The sequence below is a fragment of the Tricharina praecox genome (genome assembly GCF_024521635.1).
Source record: "Tricharina praecox strain CBS 144465 chromosome Unknown BZA05scaffold_19, whole genome shotgun sequence".
Classification (NCBI taxonomy): domain Eukaryota; kingdom Fungi; phylum Ascomycota; class Pezizomycetes; order Pezizales; family Pyronemataceae; genus Tricharina; species Tricharina praecox.
Genome location: NW_026250421.1, coordinates 297,393 through 320,386, shown reverse-complemented (window position 1 = coordinate 320,386; position 22,994 = coordinate 297,393). Strand labels below are relative to the sequence as shown.

The window sequence follows — 22,994 nt, the reverse complement described above, 5'->3', positions numbered from 1 at the left end:
TCCAGTTCGGATCCAGATCTCATGTACACCATCTTTCCGCCTGCTTCAGCTGCATATCGCTGCCAGTCGCTGCCTCACGCTGTGATCGACGATCCCCATGGTTCATGATCGAGTCCGTCAGTCACAAGCACATCACAAGTCAAGGACCTCCCTCCTCCTCATCCTCCTACACAAGCCCTGCCGGTAACAACATCCCCGTTTCGATCAAAATCCCTCGGGAACTCCCGCTGCCGCGGCCCCAGCCTCGCCGACGTACGCGCCCAGAAGGTGGCTCCACCGTACCTCGCCGTGCAGTAGCCGTCGGATCTCTCGGTATGCGTGGAGATTGGCGAACGGCATGCCCGTGGCTGGGTCGCGGAACTTTGCGGGCTGTTGCGAGATGAAGCAGTAGGGGCGTGCCGTGGCTGCACATCATATATCGAATCAGCAACTATCATCGGGTGTGGGCAGGGCACAGTGATGGAGGAAGAAGAGTGATGAGGGAGAAGAGCGACGGAGAGAATGGGAAGGAGTGTTGCAAGGAACAGGAGGACAGTGAGGACAGAGAGCGATGAGACATGGAAGGGGAATCAAAGAGTGATGGGATGCCCCGATCAAAGAGTGAGGAGATGCACGGAAGGGATCAAAGAGTGAGGAGATGCACGGAAGGGATCAAAGAGCGAGGAGATGCACTGGAGACGGAGTAGCAACTATGGATGGGAAAAAAAGAGAAGGGAAGAGCTAAACGCACCGAGTCGCCTGGTCTGTTCGCCCCAGAGGAGCTTGACGAGACTGGCCTTGTCTCTTACGGTTGAGGGCTCAAAGTTCTCGAGCACTATCAAATTGCGCGCCGATACTTGGTTGGGTGGTGGAGGCGGTGGTGGAGTTCCGGGTATCCCTTGCGGTGGTGGTGGTGGTGATGATTGGTGAGTCTTACCATCGGGCACTGAAGGGGCTGTTTCCAGAGGGGTGATTGTTTCCAGAGAGGTGGTTTTTTCCAGAGGGGTGGTTGTTTCCAGAGGGGGGATCGAAGGGACCGAAGGAACCGCTTCCGGAAGGGCGGGATCTTCTTTAACAACAACTTCGGCAACGCCGTCAACAAATACAGGGAAATTACTGGCGGCCTTTCTCGGGGATATTGTAGTTGTAGACGTTGCCGTAACTGTACTCGCAGCCGGATCGGGCGCCCTTATGATCGGCGGTGCTGATGTCATCGGTGATGATGGACCCTTCACCACTATTGTTGCACTTTCAGACGGTGCTGTAGCATCAGTCCGTGTTGCAATTTCGGACGATGTTGTAGCATCAATTCTTGTTGCACTTTCGGACGATGCTGTAGCATCAGTCCGTGTTGCAACTTTCTCGTCCCCGGCCTGTACTTTTGCTTTCTCCTTCTCCTTCTCCTTCTCCTCTTTCTCCTTCTTCGTCAGCCGCTTCTTTTTCACCGGCGCCTCAACCTCGACAACTTCCTGCACCAGCCCTCTCCCAACCTTGACCAGTCGCCCTGTTTCCGCATTCCACTCCGCCGCCCCACTCCAATATGTAATCACTGGCCCAGCCAATTTCCTATTCTGTAGTGCCGCCAATCTCTCCCGCTGTTCCTCAAGTTTCGCTTTCTCGGTCTCCTCCCAAGAAAAGAGACTCCTGCGATTCCGTCGTTCCGTGATCTTCGCTTCCTCCAACCTTTCTTCCTGTGTCATTTCCCGCTTCGGCCGAACCTTCTCCTTCTTCGCCGCCGCACGCTCCATCAGCGCGATCGTATGTAACCGGCGCTTCTCGCTCTCCTCCAAGCGCCGCATAGTCTCGCTCCTGTTCTGTAGCGATAGCGTGCGCGACGACGCCCTCGTCGCCACGAACTCGGGCACCCAGGAGATGCGCTCACTCTTCTTCCGCGGGCGGGAAAGCGCATCGCCGAGCTCATCCGCGTCCTCCGCTGCAGCCTCCTCCAGCTCCTCATCCTGCAGCCTGACTCTTGCCACGCCCTCGCGGATCGTAACTCTGCGCTCCTTCCTCGGCGCCGGCTGCTTCCTGGGTTTCATGAACGCATCGTCCGCCTTCCTTTTGCGCGCCTTGCGCGCCTCCTTCTCGGCTAGCACAATCTCCCGCTCGCCCTCCGCCTCGCCCTCCTCCCCCCCCTCAGCCGCGTCCTCGTCAGAGTCACTGCTGCTGTCCATGAGCACATCGTCGTCGTCCCCGCGATCCTCCTTTTTGACAGAGAACTCGACGTCGTCCTCGTCCTCGAGGAAGAGCGTGTCGTCCGCGTCCGCTTCTTGCGTCAGGAGCTTCGCGAGGAGGTTTCCGGCGTTGGAGCGGCGCTCGCGACCGGCTACGAGGGATTGCACCGGGAGCGCCGCGGGGGAGATGTGTGGTGTTGCTGTTGTTGGGGATTGTGAGGGTGGATGCGAGGCGTGGGAGGCGGGGGAGTGTGGGGATGAGGGCGGGACGGAGGAGAGAGTGTCATCATCGTCATCGAGGGAGGAGGCGATCGACATTTTTCTTCGTTTGTGTGTTGGAGGTGTGTCGAGTTAGTGTAAACGACGAGAAAGAAAAGCTCTAGAGCTGCCAGGTTGTGTGCTCACGCGGGGCTTGGCAGACGCATTGAGTGTAGTAATATCATGCATTATCACTCCTCAACACCACCAGCAAACAATCGAGACCTGACCCAATTCCAGCGATGGCCCCCAAGCGCCTAGCCTCCACATTCAACCAACTCAAGAGAGGACACTGCCTGACAGACCAGTGCCTCCAGTGGACGACAAGCCGCCCAGACGCCCGCTGCGCATGGTGCCGCTATAAGACTCAGACCCGAGACGGAGAACAATGGGGAATCGGTATTGACCTCGTGGAAGCTGGGTGGAAACAGATATGTAATCTACCATGATTTACTAAGGTCGAATTCAATGATGATCAAAACCAAAAATCGCTTGAAATGCGGTATACTGCCATGATCTAGACGGGTGTCATGTAGTTATTGATCAAACAAGAAACAGAAGCTTGGAACGTGGGATATGCCTGGCAGATATCAGGAACACATGGCTATTATCTCTCGCCGCTATCGAAGCTTCTAGCGGACAAGAAACCACGACGTCCACGACGTCCGGGGAGGATGGAAGCAAACTTGAAACCACGAGGAAACCGGACTACCGAGTCATGGAGACGTGCTAGGTCTCTCGTCACCGCCCTTAACTAGTATCGACTGCCGGCGGGAGACTTATGCTAGATAGCGAGTATGTTGTGTTGTTTCCACGCTTGTCTTCTGTCGTGTACGCTGAGAATATGAGCACGTGAAATCTGGATGGATAGCTGTGTGACTTCATGCCCTACCCTATCGGAGATCATTCCTCGGAAACGTCAATATTTCGAATGGAAAACGGTGAGGGCTAGTGAGAGGAGGTACGGTAGTGCCAACACTTTGGGTAGAAGTCTGTGACGGGGAACGACAGAAGACGCCGCACGGACAAGAATCCACAAACACAAAGGTTCCCCCATCCCACCCCATCGACAACTCTTCTTCTTCCGTCCGCAACATTCATCATCCCGCTTTACACTCCCACGATCTCCCCTCACGATATATACCACCCAAAAACAACCACGACCATGAAATCCAACCAAGGCATCCTCCTCATCCTGCTCTTCACCACCATCGCTGTGGGCCTCATGCTGTGGGCCGCCATCCGCTACGTTCGCACCTGCCGCAACGCCGTCCGCGACACGATTGTCTACGAGGAGACCATGGAATACGACAGCATCAGCGACTCCACCAACTGCAGCTGCGTGGTTCCGGATCCGGCTCCGGCTCAGCTTGCCTACGCGATTCCGCCTCCGCCCACAGCCTGGATGCCGCCGACTATCTTCGAGGTCCAGCCCTCGACTATCTTCAAGGTCCAACCCTCGACGAGGTATGTATATACATAAGCATTGCACCCAGCACGGTCAAAGGAGCGAGTGCTGCTGGTGGTGGTGGGAATGCAATGAAATGGCAGCTGACGATCCGTATCTGTAGGAGGCCCGGCATGGTCTAGGCTCATGCGTACTTGTGTATCTTGTATATCGGGAGCTCGGAGGAGGTTCTGGTACTATGCACCAACGAAAGTATTGGCGCCTTGCGGGCTTGCGTATGGCTTATACTGGGTGGCTTTCGATACTTAATTCGATGCATAATACGTTCTGAGAGACTGAGTGAGATTGGCTTTGGGCGGAGTTGCAACTTTAGCGGGGGTCGAGAAGCGAGCGAGTGATATGACAGTGACTTGACTACAACCGGAAACGTGACCGCTGACCATAGGGCCTGAGCTATCTTCGACCGGGAGCGTTCAGAATTCAAATATCGTTGCTGCAGAATTGCTACTATAGTAAATATCGCCTAAGGTATCCCGAAGACATTCATATGCACTCTCAAACTGCTTGGTTCGAAACATGCGGTACCGGGGGTTAGTCGGTGCGAGGGGAGATAGAACGGCTTTGTCTGAAGATCTCCCGGCCATTGTCGAGAATGGCCTGATCAAATGGAGAACTGTTAGCCCTAACACTATCGCGGGCGGTAATGGCACGGAAGATCCAAACTCAAAGAACCACATTCTAGGTAGCATGGGTAGTCGCCGAGTGATATCTGTGGTTATGTCACTACCGCATGATGGATGAGATATCTCGCTTGCCTCCAACGATCTGTACTGTTTAGCTCGAGCCGTACGCAGTGTTCTCCATAGTCCGGTCCGGACCGCAGTCTGGACGGGCCGGGCTGCCAAGACCGAGTCCCGCCCATGCCTTTTGGAGGATGCGATGAAAGTAGTCCGTCCCGTCCGCCGATTTGCTGGACGGGGTTAGACTGCAGTCGACTGCAGTCAGGTATTGAAAAAAAAAGTGCCACTCTTCCCAGCACTTACCCCATCAAATATGACAGTATCTCCCACTATCGTGTGTTGAATTTCGTCCACTGCAGTACCAGCAAAGCTACGCCACAATCTTCGTCTAGACTCTAGAACCAGCAACGCCGCGGCATCTTCATCCAGTGTGCCTACTATACTCATACGTCCCTCAACCATCAACCACTAAAACCACCGATAATCCGCCGCGGAGCTTTCTCTCTTGTGATTCCTGTCGCCTTGTACCAGTCTTGGCAGCCGACTGCAGTCGACTGCAGTCCGTCCCGTTCGACCTTACTGGTGTGTTGGACTGGTCCGTCCAACACACACATCCGGACGGACTAGATGTATGTATTCCAGCCCCGTCTATGGCTCTGGACGGACTGGACCGGACTATGTAGAATACTGGCCGAACGTTGCAACGCCGCCGCCGCTCATCGCGAAAACCCTCCTCTCGTCAGCGGAAAAAACCACGAACACCATGCACGGGATTTTTCAATTCTATGTATGCAGACCTAGGCCCAACGCCACCGGGAAGTCCAACAAGTACCGATATTTCAGCACCACCTATTATGTCCCCGATTGGGTGCCGCATTCCGACATCCCTACACATGTACATACCGTCCAGCCCTACGAAACTGTCCTGCTTTATATACCGCTGCCGGTTGCCGCCTTCCGCTCGACACGATCTGTCGCACTTGCCGGGTGGGTGCTACCTTCGCTACTTACCTATGTACCTTGGAGTTTGGAGAGCAGAGGATGCGTACACACAGTGTACGAACGAAAAAGCCCGCTCGCGCTACCTCGCTACATTGTCTTCAGCATCGCCCTATGTAGACTGGACTGCGAAGTATCGGGCAGAGATTTGTATTGTTGACCGGATGGACTACCTACTACCGGTAGTCCTCCGGCGACCAGGACAGGACTTGACGGGCTACGTAGGCCCCAAAGTGTCGAGTGACAGACGATGCCGCCAAACACTTCCACCACACGGATGTACCTATCCACTGAAATCCAGTCAGTGTTCGCCATAATCCCGTCCAGTCCCTCCGTCCCGAGCCTTGGACTGGATTGGACTGTATCTTGGCAGCCCATCCGGGAGCGGTGTTCGGACGGACTATTCCAAAAAAACCGAGGACAGGACGGACTGCAGTCGATTGCAATCCGTACCCAGTCCACGAAATCCATGGACAGGACGGATGGACGGACTACTTTTACGCAGTTCATCCAAGGGACCGGACTGGGCCAGATCTTAGAAGTTAACAGTCCGACCAGTCCCGACTGCAGTCCGGACTGGACTATGGCGAACACTGAATCCAGTCCCAGTTGCCCGTGAGTGCCGTCTAAAAGTAATTTGCGCTTTCCGACGGGGCGCTCCGCATTGGTGTTGCCGCATAGTTAGAGGTAGTCGAGAGTTGCCGTCACCGGAAACCCGCTCATCTGCTGGGATTTGATGGGATGTGCTACCAGCACTGCAGTCCAGACGTTTTACGACGGTAACCTGGTCCGCGTTGGTTACGTTTTCTGGTCGCGAGAGCTTTTATACATATAAATCCGAGATCGAGCTACCAGTCCCTGGTGCCCTGGTCGTTTCCACACCTCAGATGCGCATTGCTCTGGAACGTGCGAAGGCTGGGCTTCTCCGTAGCCGTACATAGGACTACCGACCTAGTAGGGACTCTGGAGGGAAGAATAGAAGGCGGCGGAGAAAGTAGCCATATCATCCCTTGAGAAAGTCAATCAGAAGTACCGCTTGTGTTCTCATTTTCCGGGGGATGAGTCTCGTCCAACTGACGAAATATATATGTGCGTCTCTTGACCTTTCCCTTCTAAAGGATCAAACCTACTGATGAAGTTTTGAGTCTGCTTCTCGCCGTTATCAGGAAAGGCTACTCTAATAAGCCACGCGTTTGCGGCGTACCTTCAACTGGCCGATGATCCGTCTCGCGGATAGTTATACACACGTTCGAAAGATTCCTGTGAAGTTTGAACCTCCATGTATAGCGACTTAACATAGTATCATCGTTAAAGCTTCAATTTTAAATCGGCGAAAAGGTCATTATTTGAATTTTGGTTTTGACGGGACTCTTACAGCTCCCACCGCTCCCACCAAGACCGGAAATGTTTAACCATTCTCTTGTACTTTAACTCTCAGATAGAATAGCAATACACTTTGCCATCGCTTCTTCCTCAATCGATAGCTGTTCCAAATTTCAATGACGATAGGTATTTGCAATTCCGTGTCTGAGCCTCAGAGCCCTTCGCGGTTTCGCTCTGACCGTATTGCCCAATAGCCTGTTGCTCATCTCGCGGACTGGCTCTCGGAAATACGAAAGTTTTCGGAACTGGCTTGCGACCTCCGGCCCGAAAACGGGATCGAGTAACGAGTTGAGCCTGAAAAAACGTGTGAGCCCGTGGACGGGATTATGTACACAAAGGTCCCAGCTTGAACTCCCATCACGGCGGCGGCGCGCCAACTTCCACCTTGATATGGAAACACACTATTCGAAAAATCCTCGAGCCGTGGTTATGACTGAGCAAAATACCTTCCATACATACGTAGGACTCCCGAGTCCCGATTTCCATCCTGACAAGGAGCTTACCTACATCCTACCTATATCCTACCTACATCCCACCTACATCCTACCTTCCTACATACCTCCTACTTATTTGGAGTAGGTAGGTGCGAAATAGTAATCAAAGGGTAGTTATGATACACACGAGGCCGGATTGTTTTGCACCAGGCGTTTCGATGTCCTCAAAGCTGAACCCTGCTCCGCTGTGCCGCAAATGTGGAGTCAATTGTGGCGCCCTGGGGTTACTATGACATATCAAAGTCACTCGCCCATAGCAGTTAGTTAATTGCCTCGTAACTCCTCGTTGAAAACCCCGTCTATGTACTGCCACTGAGCATCTACAGATCAGACGAAACTCTACTCACGTGACATCAGCCTCCAAATCCATCCATCCACGAATTGCTTGCAAAGCTTTGAGTCTTTGACTTTACTACTTTATAGAACGGAGTCAAACTTTCGGTACTTATGTAGGGATTGTATCTCTCCCATCTCTACCATCTCTACTATCTCCACCATCTCTATTACCGTAGTAGCTCACATTTTGCCGCGAGAAATCGCCAGGGTTAGAGTAGGTACTACCTACCTCATATATCAGCAGGATCCCTACGAATAGTAAGCATCTCAAGAACCATCCAATTGCAACGAAATCATATAGATATACATAGACGTTTCTGGGGCGATGGTGGTAATGGTGGTGAGCTCCTGGGACCATCTCGAGTTTCAAGACGGGGTTTCTGTCTTCAGGCAAGTCCTTATGTTTGGCAACTCAGGTACGTACTCCGTTCAGGACACGAACCAGACTGGAAGTGTGGAGCTACCTATGTTTTGTGTACGGGCCAAAGTCGAGAGGCATACGTACCTGTATAACCGCCAGGTTCGGGCCCACACGATACCATCAAAACCACCGATCTGCCTCCAGCCCTCACCTTCAATTCCGCTTACTCGCCAACTGTAGGACCATGATGATTTACTGCAGGGGCATGGGTGATCCAGCCTATACTTACCTGTATATGTATACTTACCCAGATATCCTCCCGGCTCGCTCGCTGGAAATTGGCCCGAACAGTTCGAGTCGTCGCGAGTGCCAGCCGGTGACCTGCGCGGATCAGCTCAGCGCAGAGTTAAAACTTCAAACTTCAGGGTAAGTTAACGAATAGTGAGTGAACACCGTGACTGCGGCATTCGGCCGGCACTTTCCGGCTCGATTGCAGTGGTTGTGGGTGGGAGCTTTCAACTTTGACTTTCAACTTTGACTTCCAACTTTGACCTCCAACTTTGACTTCCGGCTGCAGAGTTGCAGAGTTGCGAGGTGCATAGTTGCAGAGTGCAGAGACTCAGACTCAGACTCAGACTCAGGCTCAGAGCCTAGGTATCTAAACTCTAGAGGGAGGGAGGGAAAAGGCTATTTACGGACCGATCGATCCGGCGGCGGCGCGGGCAGTTTAGCAGCGGACAGTTTAGCATAACTAGCAGCGGTCGCCGGTACGTACTACCTTATGTACGTACATAGACTCTAGAGTTCCAAGTTCGCGACGGTTGGACGGTTGGACGGTTGGGAACTTGGGAGCTTGGGGAGTTGGGACGCGTATGCTTGCCTGCTTGCCTGCTTGCCCGTGGGGCACTCAGAATAAAAAATGCATGTCAGCCAACCCCCATGTAGTACTCTACTCTACTCTACTCTATGTACCTCTATGTAAGGCACCAAACGGGCTCACTCGCTCGCTCGCAGTCGAAAAAACAAAACAAAACAAAACAAAACAAACCCCCCATCTGCAAGAAGCCTCACGGAACACCTACGGAGCCCTCACCTACGGAACCCTCACCGGCCGGGCCTGCGTTCATTCGTGCGGGAAAGAAAGCTTACGACGACAAGGAAGGTTGTGAGACACGGCGGGCCCTGCGGATCCTGCGGCGAGTGGGCGCTTGCTTGCTGGACGGGGGATGGGGGACGGGGAAGGGGACGGGGACTGGGACGGGGGACCTGCCGGTTCGCGATGCCGAGTGAGCATGCAAGTGGAAGCGAGGCTTGCGACCCACCACCACCACTGGTGCTCTAGGTACCTAGAGTACGGGGTGGGGCAAGGAAGGGCAAGGGAGGGAAACGTCCCAGGGCGGTGCTACCTACTCTACCTACCATTCAGCATACTCTACATACGGACAGACAGCCTACAGCCAATTAATTGAGGGATTGGATTGGGCAGTTGTTTATTTAAAACACACGAGGGGCCACTCTGGCTGATCGAGCACTTGCGTTTCAAGCAGAGGTTAGGACTTAGGACGGCTTGATCCGGCTGGCTGGCTTGGGCGAACGAACGAACGAACGGTCGATCGAACGCTGGGTGCGCAGCCACACCGCCAGCCAGCCAGCCAGCCAGCCGAGGATCAGGCAATGCGGCTATCCGCTTCGTTCGGAGGAGCTTCGAGGAATCGAGGGAACTCCCTCCATGAGCCCTCCCTCCCTCCCCTCTGGTTGAAACCTGAAACATCTGAGGACCTCCTGCACCACCGCCACCATCCCCGCGTCCACAGTTGGCTACCAATGAAACGCCAGAACTTCTGTGTTCGCTCGGGGTCGGGTGTGGGTGAATGGGAAATCCCAGTTGGAGAAGGACTCTACTATGTATGTAGCGGCTGCGAAGCACTCCTTGCAGCCTTATTCGCCCGTCGCTGTGCGCTGGCGTAAGTGTGCGTACGCGGTACGTACTTCACCGTTCGAGGTACTCTGCTTGGGGAGCAGAGCTCTCCTCTCCTCCCTGGGGATACCCATCCATCCAAACACATGATACGCGCATCCATCCATCTCGAACTCCAGGTACTACTCCCCACGTGGGCGGGCGCCGGGCGGATGGGGCCACTGCCGGCACGGTTGAGTCAGAGCCTGCCCATCGAAATGTCAAACTTTCGGATGCGAGGTAGTGGATGGCCGGCCGTGGAGCGGGGACACTTTATGTATTGTACTATATTCAAGCTTTGACGACTCGACCGAGCGGCTCCCGAGTACGATGCGGAGGGACACATACAGCTTCCGCTACGCCATTCGGCGCGAGACGGTTGGGCATTGCACCTTTTCCGGTGGCTAAACTTTCGGAATTTTGACAGGAAGACCCTGGATGCGTATTGAAGCTTCGAATGGGGGCTGTGGAGAAGGGTTAGGTGGACCAAACCTTCGATCTGTACTCTATGCAGGTCAGGGTTGGATTCCGAACGGTAGAAGGCAATACTACCGTGAAATGGGTGGAAACTATGCTTCGCACCGTGAAATGCTATGCTTTACCTACTCCGCACAATAATATACTTTGCTCCGCACGGAAAGTCTCCGGATCGCCACGCGGGAAAAGTCAGAAGGAATAAACGTTCGCAGAGGAAACGGAGTACGTACTCTACATATTCAGGTACAGTGCCGCCGACGCCACTGCCTCGCTCCCTGCGCCCTGACACGGGCGGACGACGTGCATCGGCAACCAGACAGATCCCACGGACATGGGGCACGCAAAGCAACTCCACTTCCATCCCCGCGAGGCGGACATCAGCGTTCTGCTGAACCCAATTCTGCCCAACCCAATTCCACCCAGCCCAACCTAATCCAATCCAACCCAATCCAACGGGCTTGTGCTTACCTCTCGTCGATGTTCTTCGGCCTGGTGTCTCTTTCCCTCTCGGCAGGGGGTTGGATGCAACCCAATCATTGCGGGCCGCAGCGGCGGTCTTGCGGTGGGTGGGGAGATGCTCTAGAAGGCGAATGATTTGTCTTGGATGGGAGGGGGATGTCGACCGGGTGGAAGTCAAGTACCAGTACTCTGCAATCAGTGGCACCCCGAAACGGTGCAGCCGTTCATCCCCGTCGCCCCCGTCCCACCACCACCATATCTCTTTCCGCCGGCCCTGAACTCCTGGACGGCCCCCTCCCCTCCCCCTCCCTTCCTCCCCTTCCACCCCCTCCCCTCTTACTCTACTCCCCTCCCCTCCAGCCTCAACTCCGTCCTCTTTTCTCCCCTCCCCTCCTCCCTCCCTTCTTCCCTCCCTCTCCCTTCTCCGTTCTTCTCGTCGGCCCAGGTCTCTTCAGCAGCAGTGCCATCTTGTGCGTTGCCGTTGACACCTTCAAGTTGTCTCTTCATATTCGGCGGAGCATTTCATTCCACACGAAAAGCACCCTTTTAATTCACCGTTAAAGGCCCTGTGTGTATATCTACATAGTCGCAGTCGCACTCCCACATCCCCCGCTCAATCCGCAACCATTGTGACTCCTCCCTCCGCCTACGCCGCGGCCGTTTCGTATCGTTCCTGCTGCCCCACTCACGACGTCCCTTCTTTATCGGCTCTCTGGAACCCGATCCCGCTATCTTCGACAGAGCCCGGAATCTGCTAGGTGAGTCTTGCTGTCGTTCCTGCTCAAAAGTCACGCGCATCGTCCCGGCAACAATACCTCCATACATATCCATCGACGCATAAGCTGTCCACCCCACTCTTCCTCCCTTGCCCCGGGGACACATGTGCTTCTTCAAAGATCCTCACTGTGTCTGTGCTCCACCCGTACCTGAAAGTGGCTTGTTCGTATGTACCTGCGGTACCGTACTGTAGATAGAGTACAGTGGAAGTAGAGTACAGTGCTCTACTCTACTGTACCTGTTCTACTCGACACGCGGAGAACCCTTGGCCGCTTAGATGATTTGTGTAAAGTAGATGGGTAGTTTCTGCCCATCACTTTCTTCCACTCTTCTTCCCTCTTCTTCTTCTCCCCTCCCTCCCCCCGTCCGCGCCCCCCTCTTCGCTCCCCCTCCACCCACCTCCCCCCATCAATTTCCTCAAGCCCGCTCCGCTTCCTCTCCTTCCTTCTATTCCATATTCGCGCACAATATAGACATCTGCCGGGCCTCAATCATTGTCTAACGGTCCATCCCGCATCGGCTGCGTAGTTACTTGCTTCCTTCACTCTATTACTTCCGCTCAGCGCCAAATCTCTACGACCTTTGCCCCGACCGCAGCCGTAATAACTAAAGAAATCGTTCAATCAGCGTCACACGCCTAGCTGCGTTTTCACGGAATCTAATCAGCACACATCCACCTTCACATAATCTGCGACGAGAGGAGAGCCAGCGTTGAACTGTTGGTTGGTTATTGTCGGAGTGATAGACTGACCGTTGATTGGTTGTCGAAAAAGTCGTTGAGGCCCCATTGTAAGAGAAAGAGGCTCGAAGTCAGAAGGTATTCACTTTCACGCAACCCAACGCACGACTTCGGTACTTGCCAGGAAAAGCGGCGACACTTCCGGACACAGCAACAGTAGCGAGAGCAACGAGGCCAAACTCAACTCTCCCTCTCTCGCCCTCCCGCACCACCGCTACCCAATATCCACCCCAACACACTATTCCCATACGTAACAACAACCGCCATCCCCTCCTCCTCCCCTCCCGACTATCTACGACTATCTCCATTCTCTTTCTCTATTTCCCAACCGAATTTGGCGCTGTAGGTTGTCCTTCCCGCTCGAACAAAATCACATATCCCTTCTTCTTAAGGGGATACATCTCGATTCCGGTACTCGATCTTATCGTTGCTCCACGAGCAAGTCTCCCTCCTGGCGGGGCTACTACTGGTCTGTCAATCCCTCTTCCCTTCCAGACACTTCCCCCCTCTGCCCCGTGTCATCGCTTCCCTCACGAGAGTCGAAAAGATAAGGAAGGAAGAAAAGACGGCGGTGGTGGTGGATGTGAAAGTGGCGACAATATCGGGAATGTCATTGTGCTGACTTTGAGGCCGTGCCAACGAAAAAACAGGTGTAATTCCTAATGTCGACTACTTCTGATTTCAGTTCGGGTAAATTGAAACCACCACAGAACGTTTCCGCTCCGTCCTCCGGAAGAAACACCGCCAACTCCTCCCCTACCGAGACCTCCTCGACGAACCCCTCGCGCTACAATTCGAACGGCATCATGAGCAACGCCGGCAACGCGGGCAACACGGCGAACAACGGAAGAATGGGGGCAGGCTCCCCTTCTTACGAGGCTTCGGCTGGCAGTCGGCTATTCTCCAAAAGGTAGGGTTTCCGCGCCAGCGGTCCGACGCGGATGACGAGACTTGTGCTGACGTGATTTTGGATTGTGCAATAGAGCTCGCGAGATCCAGGTGGAAGAAGGTGTCGCGCCTCCGAGTCTTTGGGGACCAATGTCAACCGGGACTTCGTCCTCGTCGCTCCGCGATCGCGAGAACATCATACCCGAGTCCCCGCAGTCTAATGGCTTCCCCGAACCAACCCCCGTAACGAACACAGAATTCCAGTCACCTGTCATCCGCCGTGCTCGCGCCGGAACGGTTCCATCGAGGTTCTCTCCCGGTGGCATGTCTACCACTCCCCCGTCGATCGCAAGCATTCCCTCCACGAGCCGACCGTCGCCCGCGCCGAGTCCCTTCAAGGCCAATCCTCCGCAGACCACCGATATCAATGAACTGCAGCCATCCGTCACCGAGACCAAGTCGAGGCTCCGATCCGGATCGCTCAACATCCCGCCGCGTACTAATTACGTTAACCCGTTCGGTCCCTCGATATTTGCCAGCTCTTGGTCCCAGACCCGCGAACGAAGCCACACGAACTCGGGATTGCCGCAAATTCCATCATCGCCCGCTCATTCGTCCTTCTCCAAGGATGACGAAGGTTCTCATATGGCGCCCAGGACGCTGGACTATCTTGGACTCGTCGATACCCCCCAGACCTCGAGGGCTACTATGGCTAGACCTACCGGCTTGGATATCCTGATGGAGGGCCAGCGTGCCGCGGCAGCGATGCAACCGTTCCTTACCGACCTCACGGGAATGCAGCGGCTCAACCGCATGCGTTCATACTCCGTCAATGCGAAGGAGAAGTATGCTGCCGACGAAGAGGAAGAGGAGGAATCGAGACACATGTACAGCGGTCAGCACAGCGGCACTGCCACTCCTCAGGGTGGTAACCTTGGGGCCATGGCCGCTCAAGCCCAGGCGCATGCACATGCATTGGCTGTCGCCGCTTATGCTAGTAACTTGCAAAGTATGAACGCTATGAACATGAACATGAACAGCATGAATAGCATGAACAGTATGAACAGCATGAACAGCCTGCCGACTCCAAGCAGACCCAGAGCTCGTACCGCCGGTGTTCTCGATTCGCCACCCGCCAACCGTCTGAAGAGCTACCTCGCTACACCGTCAAAGCTTGACTCCATGACGAGTGCCTCGGATCTTCGGAACGAGTACTTTGATATTTCGAGCAGCTTGGAGGCCTTGAAGTTTGCTGCCATGAACCCACGGCCGTCGAGTGGAGAAGGTGGACTTGCTTCCATCGAAGAATCTCAGCTCGAGGGACCTACTCGTTCTCTATGGCTGGGCAACATCCCGGCTTCCACGACTACGACTTCGCTCGTCCATATTTTCCAGCCATTCGGTACCGTCGAGTCGGCTCGTGTCCTGACCCATAAGAACTGTGGATTTATCAATTATACCACCACTGAACACGCCATTCAGGCCCGTATTGCGCTGAACGGAAAAGAAATCTTCCCCGGTGCCGGACCTACTCGTATCGGTTTTGCGAAGCCGTCGTCTTCTGGAAGCAACGGAACCCCTACTCCCAATGGAGGAGCCTATGGATCGCCGAGTCCGGGCCCCAATGCGGAGGCCTCGAACGAAGGCGGAATCCCGTTGTCGAAGGGAGCTAGCAGCACCGGCGTCAACGGCACCGATGGTGGTTCCGGGACCATGGAGTTGGAGTTGCCGAGACTTCAGGACCTTAAGGAGGATATCCTCAAGATTGTCGAGGAATTTGGCGCCGAGAAGGAGGATGTCGATAAGATCGCCCAATGCATCGAAAACGCCATTGGATTCAACGACTTCGCGCCCGAGATCCCGACTATCCCCGAGCCCAGCCACAATCGCATACACGATGCACCCAAGTTGCGCGAGATTCGTAAGAGAATCGACAACGGCAACTGCTCTCAATCCGAGATTGAGGAAATTGCCCTTGCCATGCTGCCGGAGGTTGCAGAGTTGTCTAGCGACTACCTTGGAAACACTGTGGTTCAGAAGCTCTTTGAGTTTTGTTCCGAGGAGATTAAAGAGACGATGCTCGTCGAGATTGGCCCCCATCTAGCTGAAATAGGTGTTCGTAAGTGCTTCTCTGTATATTGTTCCTAGAGTGTCTGATGCTAACTTTCCCTGCAGACAAGAATGGTACTTGGGCTGGTCAGAAGATCATCGATGTCGCGAAGACGCCTGCACAGATGAATAAAATTACCGACTGCCTCAGGCCCTACACGGTCGCCCTATTCCTCGACCAGTATGGAAACTATGTTCTTCAGTGCTGTCTCCGTTTTGGTACTCCGTACAACGATTATATCTTTGAGACCATGTTGAGTCGCATATGGGAGATCTCTCAGGGCCGATTCGGATCCAGGGCCATGCGCGCTTGTCTGGAGAGTCACCATGCCAATAAGACTCAGCAACGCATGCTCGCGGCCGCCATCGCCCTGCACAGTGTCCAGTTGGCGACCAACGCCAACGGTGCTTTGCTGTTGACCTGGTTCCTGGACACCTGCAACTTCCCGAAGCGTCGAACCGTGCTTGCGCCTCGTCTGGTCCCTCACTTGGTCCATCTTTGCACGCACAAGGTAGCCTACCTGACCGTCCTGAAGGTGATCAACCAGAAGAACGAACCGGAGGCTCGCGATACCATCCTCAAGGCCCTTTTCTTCTCTCCCGGAGACAAGGTTTTGGAGGACATTCTCAAGGACCATCAATGCGGAGCGACCCTCATCTTCAAGGTTCTCACCACGCCGTTCTTCGAGGAATCGATGCGCACGGAAGTGGTACAGAACGTTCGAAATGTTTTGCTCAAGTTGAAGGCCTCCCCGCCCCAGGGATACAAGCGCTTGATGGATGAAGTTGGATTGTCGACCCGTAACGCCAACAACGCCACTCCTGGCAAGGAGCGTGATGTTAGCGCCAATGGTACTCCCAGTGAACGCCGCTCTTCGCAGCACTCTCAGCAGACCAGCAGCAACGCCAATACCCCCACTCATCGCACCATGGGTGACAATGGCGTCCAGGCACAGGGTTTCTACGGTGGTTCTCCGGCTATGTACGATCCTGCCGTTCTCGCCTCGGCCGCGGCCGGACAGTTTCCCCAGGCTTCGCAGTTGGATCAGCAAACTCTGAGGGCCTTGGAACAGATCAACCTCAACTCCATGTATGGAGCTGCCGCACCTAGCATCGGATCACCGGCCTTCCAGTACCAGCTCTTGCAGCAGCAGATGGCGGCCGGACGTGGAGGACCTGGGTTCTTTGGTATGCCGGGTGTAGCCGGATTCAACGGTCAGCAGGGTGGTGATCAGTTCCGGGGAGCGCAAGGAAACTCGCCCATGCCGCCACCTGGAATGGGAAGCCCAATGCTCGGAGGAATGGGCATCACGCCAGGATTCAATCCCCTCGTCGCTCAACAGTTGATGAACGGATATGGATACGGCGGTATGCCGTTGTTCCCTCAGCAGCAGCAACAGCAGCAGCAACAGCAGCAAGTACAGCAGCAGCAAGTACAACAGCAGCAGCAGCAACAGCAGCAGGGTGGCGGTGGTGGACACGGTGGTGGTCGACGGGGTGGACGGGTGAGTGCTACCAGCAGGACCATCTGGCGTAGCAGCGAACGCGAACTGACAAGTGGCCTGTAGCGTTAAATCGTTTGCTTTATCTCGTTTTAAAGTATTGCTATTTTGATGGGCTGCCAGAAAGTCAAGAGTTGAGCGGATAGCGACGGTGGTATGTACATGATACGACACTATTTGGTATTCTGTTCGTCTCTTCCGTGTATCTTGTGTGTTGTGTTGTGTGTTGTGCTGTGTGTGTTTAACTTGCATTTCTTGGATGCGCTGTTTGCAAACTGCTTGCTATATTACGCTTTTGCTTCTTTTTTTCTTCTTTTTCTTTCTTTCTTTTTCCTGTTACTAACAACTTTACATGATGTGATTGTGATTCCTTTTGCATCTTGCTCCTTGTACTCACACTTTACTATCATATGATGTCGATGATGAAGCTCGCTCTCTCTCTCTCTCTCTCTCTCTTTCTCTCCATTGTTTTTTTGTGTTTTTTGTTCCGGCGAGGATGAGGATTTGATTGGACTGGACTGGGGGCGCGGGGGGAGGGGGGAGGGGTGTGATGGATGGTGTAAGGGGAAAATTACTTATATTATATGGCGGCTGGGGGAGGGGGCGGGGAAGGGGGGCCGACGATTTGAGGATTGGAGGCACGCGGAATTCATGGATGTGTGGCGTTCTTTTTTCGAATTGTGGATGACGGGTGCTGGTGACTGGTGAATGGTGATTTCGTCGTGGTGTGTTGTGTGTTGTGGCGCTCGTTGGGGTTACGACAGATGTAGTATGAAGGTATGAAGGTATGAAGGTGGGTTGAGTGATCTGAACACTACAAGTAAGCAGAGTAGTTGTCAATCCGTCAGGCTCGCACTCGGGGTAAGTATCACGGTGGTGGTGATCAGGTATCGACACGACTGAATGGTCTGAATACGGAGCATTTCAAGATGCGATTGCTACCCTATGTAGGAAGCGGTTCTTCGGGATATCGGGTGGAGGATACCGGGCAGAGGATACGGGGCGGAGGATGCATACTACATACGGGACTCGGGACTCGGGAGACCCGACCGGAGATGCGGAGCTGCGGAGAAAACCGCCACGATGATGGGCTGTCCCGGACCTCAAGCTCTGGGTCAGGGGTGGATAGAGTACCTCCACCTCCACCTCCAGCTCCATCTCCACCTCCGGCAGCATCCGCGCATGGGGTAGCTAGTACCTGAGTAAGTACGACACGGTATTACATGGTAGAGTATCCCGACGTCTCGTCTTTCCTTTCCTTTTCCTTTTCCTTTCTTTTCCTTTTCCTTTCATCTTTCTTTTCTTTTCAGGTGGAGCTTCATCGTTTTGCATTCGGCCCCGGGCCCCGAACCCATGGCCGATCTTGAGATCTTGATTCTTGATGAGTTGAAGAAAGTGAAGAAAGTGAAGTGAAGACACCCCGATCCCGATCCCGATCCTGCAATTGCAGATATCAAGGCTCTCATTTGAGGCTCGAACGCTGTAAGTGTCTGGTTCGATGTAGAGGGGGGGGGGGGGGGGGTCATCAATTTTATTTCGCATCTATGAGCCATTGTAGACCACGGCGAACACCAAATATAGTATGCAATACCTATATGGATGCAGTAAACTTCTTTGACTTGACTTTGATGCGACTATAGTGGGTGGGGTCAGGCCGGGTTTTTTTTACGCCACTTGCACGCGGCGGCAACTTGACTTGGCATTGTAAATTGGAATTTGGGTTGGGTTGGTTATCCGTAAATATGCCTAGGCAAGCATTTACTTCCTTCCACGTCTTCTTATTCTCTGCAATCCAGATGCCTGGACAGATCAGATGAGCCCAATGAGACAGGTATATAGGTGAGCATGTGTCGTGGGGTGGTGGGTTGTCAATGGTACAGTACATAAGCCATTCCATTCCACGCCCGCCATGCTGGTGGCCGGTGGCTGGTGGGGGGTCAAGTTCAACCGCCGCTGCCAGTTTCGCCCATTCATCTGCCTTCAAGTCTCATTGCCTTCATTGCCTTCTCATTGCCTTCAATTCCTTCCTTCCTTCCTTCCTTCCTTCCTTCATGGGCAGGGCAGGGCAGGGCAGGGCCTGAGGGCACCACCGGATTTCAACTCAACCAACTAGACTAGTCAATTTTTGCTAGAATACGTCTATATATAGTAGCCTGCCTGCCTGCCTGCCTGCCTGCCTGCCTGCCTGCCTGCCTGCCTGCCTGCCTGCCTGCCTGCCTGCCTGCCTGCCTGCCTGCCTGCCTGCCTGCCTGCCTGCCTGCCTGCCTGCCTGCCGGAAGGGCGAAGATCTGCCCGGGGGGGGGAGGGGGGCCGCCGACTTGTGGCCAGAGTTTGGGTTTGCCATCCTCTTGAGTCTTGATTGCAGCCACAGTGCGCATCCGTTAAACACTCGATGCTGTTTCCGGCGTTCACTGCCAACACTACCAACAAATACGTAGTGTAGTGCCCTTACAATCCAATGAGCAGCACATTCTGCATCGTAGAGTGCATAGGCCTCCTCCTGCCTGGTTTTATGTATCCCAAATGTACTTTGTGTTTGTGTTGTGTCCCTTCCATTCTCCGCAGTCCGGAATTGTTGTTCCATGCGACAGCATAGCCACATATATAGCTACATGCACCCTCCTCCTCGGTACGTACGTACGTGAATTCCATCTCAGGTCCACAGGGTTACCCCCTCCCCAGAGTCTCTTGGAGTTTCTGCTTCCATCTTTGGCAATTCTGCGTTCCTCAACTATTATCTCGGCTTGTATGTATGTAGGAGTTCGAACCTCCGCACATACACACTACACACACTACATACAGTGCGCTCACGGTGGCTACATACCTCCATCTGTCAGACCCAACCAGGCCGTGGTGAGTCGTTTGCCACTGTAAGCTCACTTCTCCTCCCACCACCACCAATTATATCCCCAGGCCGGCTCCATCACCCTGAGGGGGGGGGGGGGGGGGGGGGGGAGGGGGGGCAAAGATGCAAGCCGCACATACATAGTGCCAAATCGCCGTGCTCGGTTGGTTGTTGAGTACTATAGTGAGTGATGTAGCACATAATCTCAACCCGACCCGGCCACCAGCTCCAACATCAATCAGTTCGCCTGGGTTTGTCCGTTGAAGTGAAGTGAAGACACCCCACTCCGATCCTGCAGCTGCAGCTATCTCAACTCCCCCTCGATGCTCGAGCGCCGCAAACATCTGTTCTATTTCGATGGAGCTCGGTCTATAGTAGATGTCACTTACCTAGTTTTTGTTTTTGTTTCGTGATGGTGGTGATGGTGGTGGTGGGGACGAGTGATACATTATGTATGGGATTACTGATGTCCACTACTACCGCATGTGATAGCGAAGACCGGATCGGGAAAAGAGTTGTGGGCACTGGGACGGTCGGCCTGGATGTTTTGTAGATAGATGGATGGGATGGGATGGGGATCGGCCCAACTGCGCCATCGGCATCATTATGCGTGTTACAACTCGGAACATGCGCGAGCAGTACCGGTAACTGCATCCTAGGTATGCCATTGCGCGGACGTATAGGTATATAGTATAGTAAGTATCAGAATGTAGAATACAGAGCAACCGCTATCTAAGTACACATCTCTCAATTACAAATTACATACTCGTCCAGTCCCGTCCAGTCCTGCCATTCGGCCGTACTTGCTCCGATCAACCCAGCATAGCAACAACAAACCCGACCAGCACACCACCCACGGGCATCGCCATCTGCGCACCGTTCCTGCCGCCGGCACCAGTCGAGACCTCCGGCACCGCCGATCCAGTCACCTCGCCGGCCGCAGAATTCGTCGCCTCAGCCGCCGTGGAGCTCGCATCCTCCGTCGTCGCCTCAGCGCTGCCCGGAGCCGACGACGTGGAACGCGTCCTCGTAAACGTCTCATCGTCCCCCTTAGACACACTCACACTCGCACTCGCACTCGCAACAGCGCCGGACCTCGTAGCCGTCGCCGTCGCCGAACTCCCCTTCGACGCCGAGCTCGCCGAAGGCTTCGACGTCTGCGCGGCGACGTCGACTACGATCTTGGTGGACACTGCGTCGAGCTTGTCGCCGAACTCCTTTTTGGCGGGCAGCTCCGCCTGCGGGTTCGGGAATACGTCCTGACGGAGAAGGCACAGGTTTACCTTGCCCCCCGTGTATTCGCATTCTTCGTATTGCGCGTCGCAGCACCAGGCTGAAGGGGGAGGGGGGTTAGTGCCGGAGGAGAAGGAGGGGAAGGGATGGGAAGGGATGGGAGGGAAAGGACGGGAGGGCTTACTGTTCCCGTCGGATTTGCATTGTTTCGATCCGGACTTGCAGTCGGTGGACCAGCCCCAGCAGGAGAGGTCTAGAATAGTCAGTCAGTATTAGCGGCTGTCGGAAGAGAAAAAATGTGCGGATGATGGTGGGAGGAAGACATACCGCCAGCAGGACAGCACCACAAGCTCGGGGTCTCTGCCTCAGGGGCGTAGACACAGCCTCCGTACGGATCTCCTGGACCGCCTATACCACGTCAGTCAGTCAGTCAGAGAACAGGCCTCGAGCAACACGGTGTACACGTACAGGTTCTGTTCAGAGCTCCCGCATTGCAGTCGAACTCGCCGCCGGGCGTGAAGGTGTACTCGATCGTCTGCTTCTCAGCGTTCACGATGGCGAGCTGGAAGAGCGCCGCCGCGGCCGCAGTCCAAAAGGTTGTTTTGGCGTACATGATTCGGTAAAGAGTGGTTACTAGTTGGTTGCTTGGTTGGTTATTTGCTTGTGTCGAGCAGAGGGCCACGCAGGCAGAAGGCGGCGGCAATGCACTTTATGTACAATACATATTGGCGTCCATCGTGGCCGGCCGCCCTCCTTCTTCGACCGCCCGGTGGGGGTGCACTGGTGGCAGTGGCGGCAGTGGTAACCACAACTCGATCAACTCGATCCCTTCCACCCCCAGCGAGTGGGAACCTGATGGGGCGGGGGCTAGATTAGAGTAAGGTCTGCGTGTATGCAGGTGTACTAGGTGTACCAGTACTCTACTATAGCTGCAGGCACGCGCTGATGGCTGAAGCAGACCCCTAACATAAGGCGCTTGGTAAGTACTGTATCTATGTACAAAGGACAATTCCATTCCTCCACTCATAGGCGAAAAAAGCAAATGCCTCCAGACGCAGTACCTACTAGTAGTTCAGGCAACCACTCACCCACTCACCCACTTCAACCAAGCCGACAGGGACGGGGGGGTGAAAATGTCTTTCGCTGGGAATTAGGGGTGGAATCATACATATGGTGGGAGGCCTGATCGATCCCATCCACTGCCGGAGTCGGGAGGGAAGGCACTTCGGCTTGTGCCGTGTTTTCCACGAGATATCTACTGCCTACGGTAATACTCTACATATATATCCTGCGAGCACCTTCGGCATTAGTACTCCTAGTACTGCATACTAGCATATGTAGGTGGATATGTATGCACGCCGCGCACGGCAGGATTACTGTGGAGATGCCGTGGGAATTGGAAGGACGACATCGTACGGTACATAGGCATGTGCTTCCGGGTAGATATGTACATACTTCGGGATGACTGTACCGTATTTGGTGGCCGAGCGGGCATTCGTTCGTCATGCGATGAGAAAGATTGGACACCAGTTGCGGGCGGTTTGCTATGCGTTCGGCCGATCGGGAGCCGAGTACCTTACTTACCATTGTACCACCCTAGATACTTCCTAGTACCGTACTACTTACTATAAGTATCTACTATTGTATAGTACTGTACGCCGTGCTGGAGTAGACGTGATACTACTGCTACTGCTACTATTATTCTCTGCTTCCCGATAACATGTCTGAAGTTACTCTAAATATGAGATATCCCTTACACATCCCCCAGGCCTGGCCCACTTCGGCTGCTTGTAATTTGCAAGGCACTACTACTATGATCCAAGACCCCAAGTACTATACTCAGAATGTACATACTAAACATGGCATTTCCTCTTCA

General features: G+C 54.2%; 5 protein-coding genes across 5 annotated transcripts; 3 read left to right on the top strand and 2 right to left on the bottom strand.

The window, feature by feature from the left end:
• Positions 1 to 536: 536 nt before the first annotated feature.
• BZA05DRAFT_94279 (YL1 nuclear protein-domain-containing protein) lies at positions 537 to 2,562 on the bottom strand. The gene has a single exon (XM_051488825.1). The coding sequence runs from the start codon at positions 2,469 to 2,471 to the stop codon at positions 690 to 692; it is 1,782 nt and encodes a 593-aa protein (XP_051337758.1). The 5' UTR covers positions 2,472 to 2,562; the 3' UTR covers positions 537 to 689.
• Positions 2,563 to 3,576: 1,014 nt separating this feature from the next.
• Positions 3,577 to 4,001, top strand: BZA05DRAFT_446605 (uncharacterized protein; the record flags this gene model as incomplete). The annotated part of the gene is made up of 2 exons (XM_051487087.1): positions 3,577 to 3,878; positions 3,983 to 4,001. The coding sequence occupies 2 exons, from the start codon at positions 3,577 to 3,579 to the stop codon at positions 3,999 to 4,001; spliced, it is 321 nt and encodes a 106-aa protein (XP_051337757.1).
• A 9,274-nt stretch (positions 4,002 to 13,275) lies between these two features.
• Positions 13,276 to 17,217, top strand: BZA05DRAFT_94218 (uncharacterized protein). The gene is made up of 3 exons (XM_051488824.1): positions 13,276 to 13,451; positions 13,512 to 15,548; positions 15,605 to 17,217. The coding sequence occupies exons 2-3, from the start codon at positions 13,580 to 13,582 to the stop codon at positions 17,104 to 17,106; spliced, it is 3,471 nt and encodes a 1,156-aa protein (XP_051337756.1). The 5' UTR covers positions 13,276 to 13,451; positions 13,512 to 13,579; the 3' UTR covers positions 17,107 to 17,217.
• BZA05DRAFT_403634 (uncharacterized protein) lies at positions 17,021 to 17,564 on the top strand. Its single transcript, XM_051484227.1, has one exon. It carries the CDS (start codon positions 17,197 to 17,199, stop codon positions 17,452 to 17,454), a length of 258 nt encoding a protein of 85 aa, XP_051337755.1. The 5' UTR covers positions 17,021 to 17,196; the 3' UTR covers positions 17,455 to 17,564.
• Positions 17,565 to 20,540: 2,976 nt separating this feature from the next.
• Positions 20,541 to 22,045, bottom strand: BZA05DRAFT_403631 (uncharacterized protein). Its single transcript, XM_051484226.1, has 3 exons — positions 21,587 to 22,045; positions 21,446 to 21,526; positions 20,541 to 21,371 (listed from the first exon to the last, which is right to left on the bottom strand). The coding sequence occupies exons 1-3, from the start codon at positions 21,729 to 21,731 to the stop codon at positions 20,698 to 20,700; spliced, it is 900 nt and encodes a 299-aa protein (XP_051337754.1). The 5' UTR covers positions 21,732 to 22,045; the 3' UTR covers positions 20,541 to 20,697.
• Between the last annotated feature and the right edge of the window lie 949 nt (positions 22,046 to 22,994).

Excerpts from the sequence above, each read along its gene's own strand:
- BZA05DRAFT_403634 (XM_051484227.1), top strand. The coding sequence starts at position 17,197 with ATGTACATGATACGACACTATTTGGTATTCTGTTCGTCTCTTCCGTGT.
- BZA05DRAFT_403631 (XM_051484226.1), bottom strand. The coding sequence starts at position 21,731 with ATGTACGCCAAAACAACCTTTTGGACTGCGGCCGCGGCGGCGCTCTTC. Across the intron at positions 21,527-21,586 it reads GGGAGCTCTGAACAGAACCT|GCGGTCCAGGAGATCCGTAC; the intron begins GTACGTGTACAC and ends GACGTGGTATAG. Across the intron at positions 21,372-21,445 it reads GTGGTGCTGTCCTGCTGGCG|ACCTCTCCTGCTGGGGCTGG; the intron begins GTATGTCTTCCT and ends TGACTATTCTAG.
- BZA05DRAFT_94279 (XM_051488825.1), bottom strand. The coding sequence starts at position 2,471 with ATGTCGATCGCCTCCTCCCTCGATGACGATGATGACACTCTCTCCTCC.
- BZA05DRAFT_94218 (XM_051488824.1), top strand. The coding sequence starts at position 13,580 with ATGTCAACCGGGACTTCGTCCTCGTCGCTCCGCGATCGCGAGAACATC. Across the intron at positions 15,549-15,604 it reads TCTAGCTGAAATAGGTGTTC|ACAAGAATGGTACTTGGGCT; the intron begins GTAAGTGCTTCT and ends CTTTCCCTGCAG.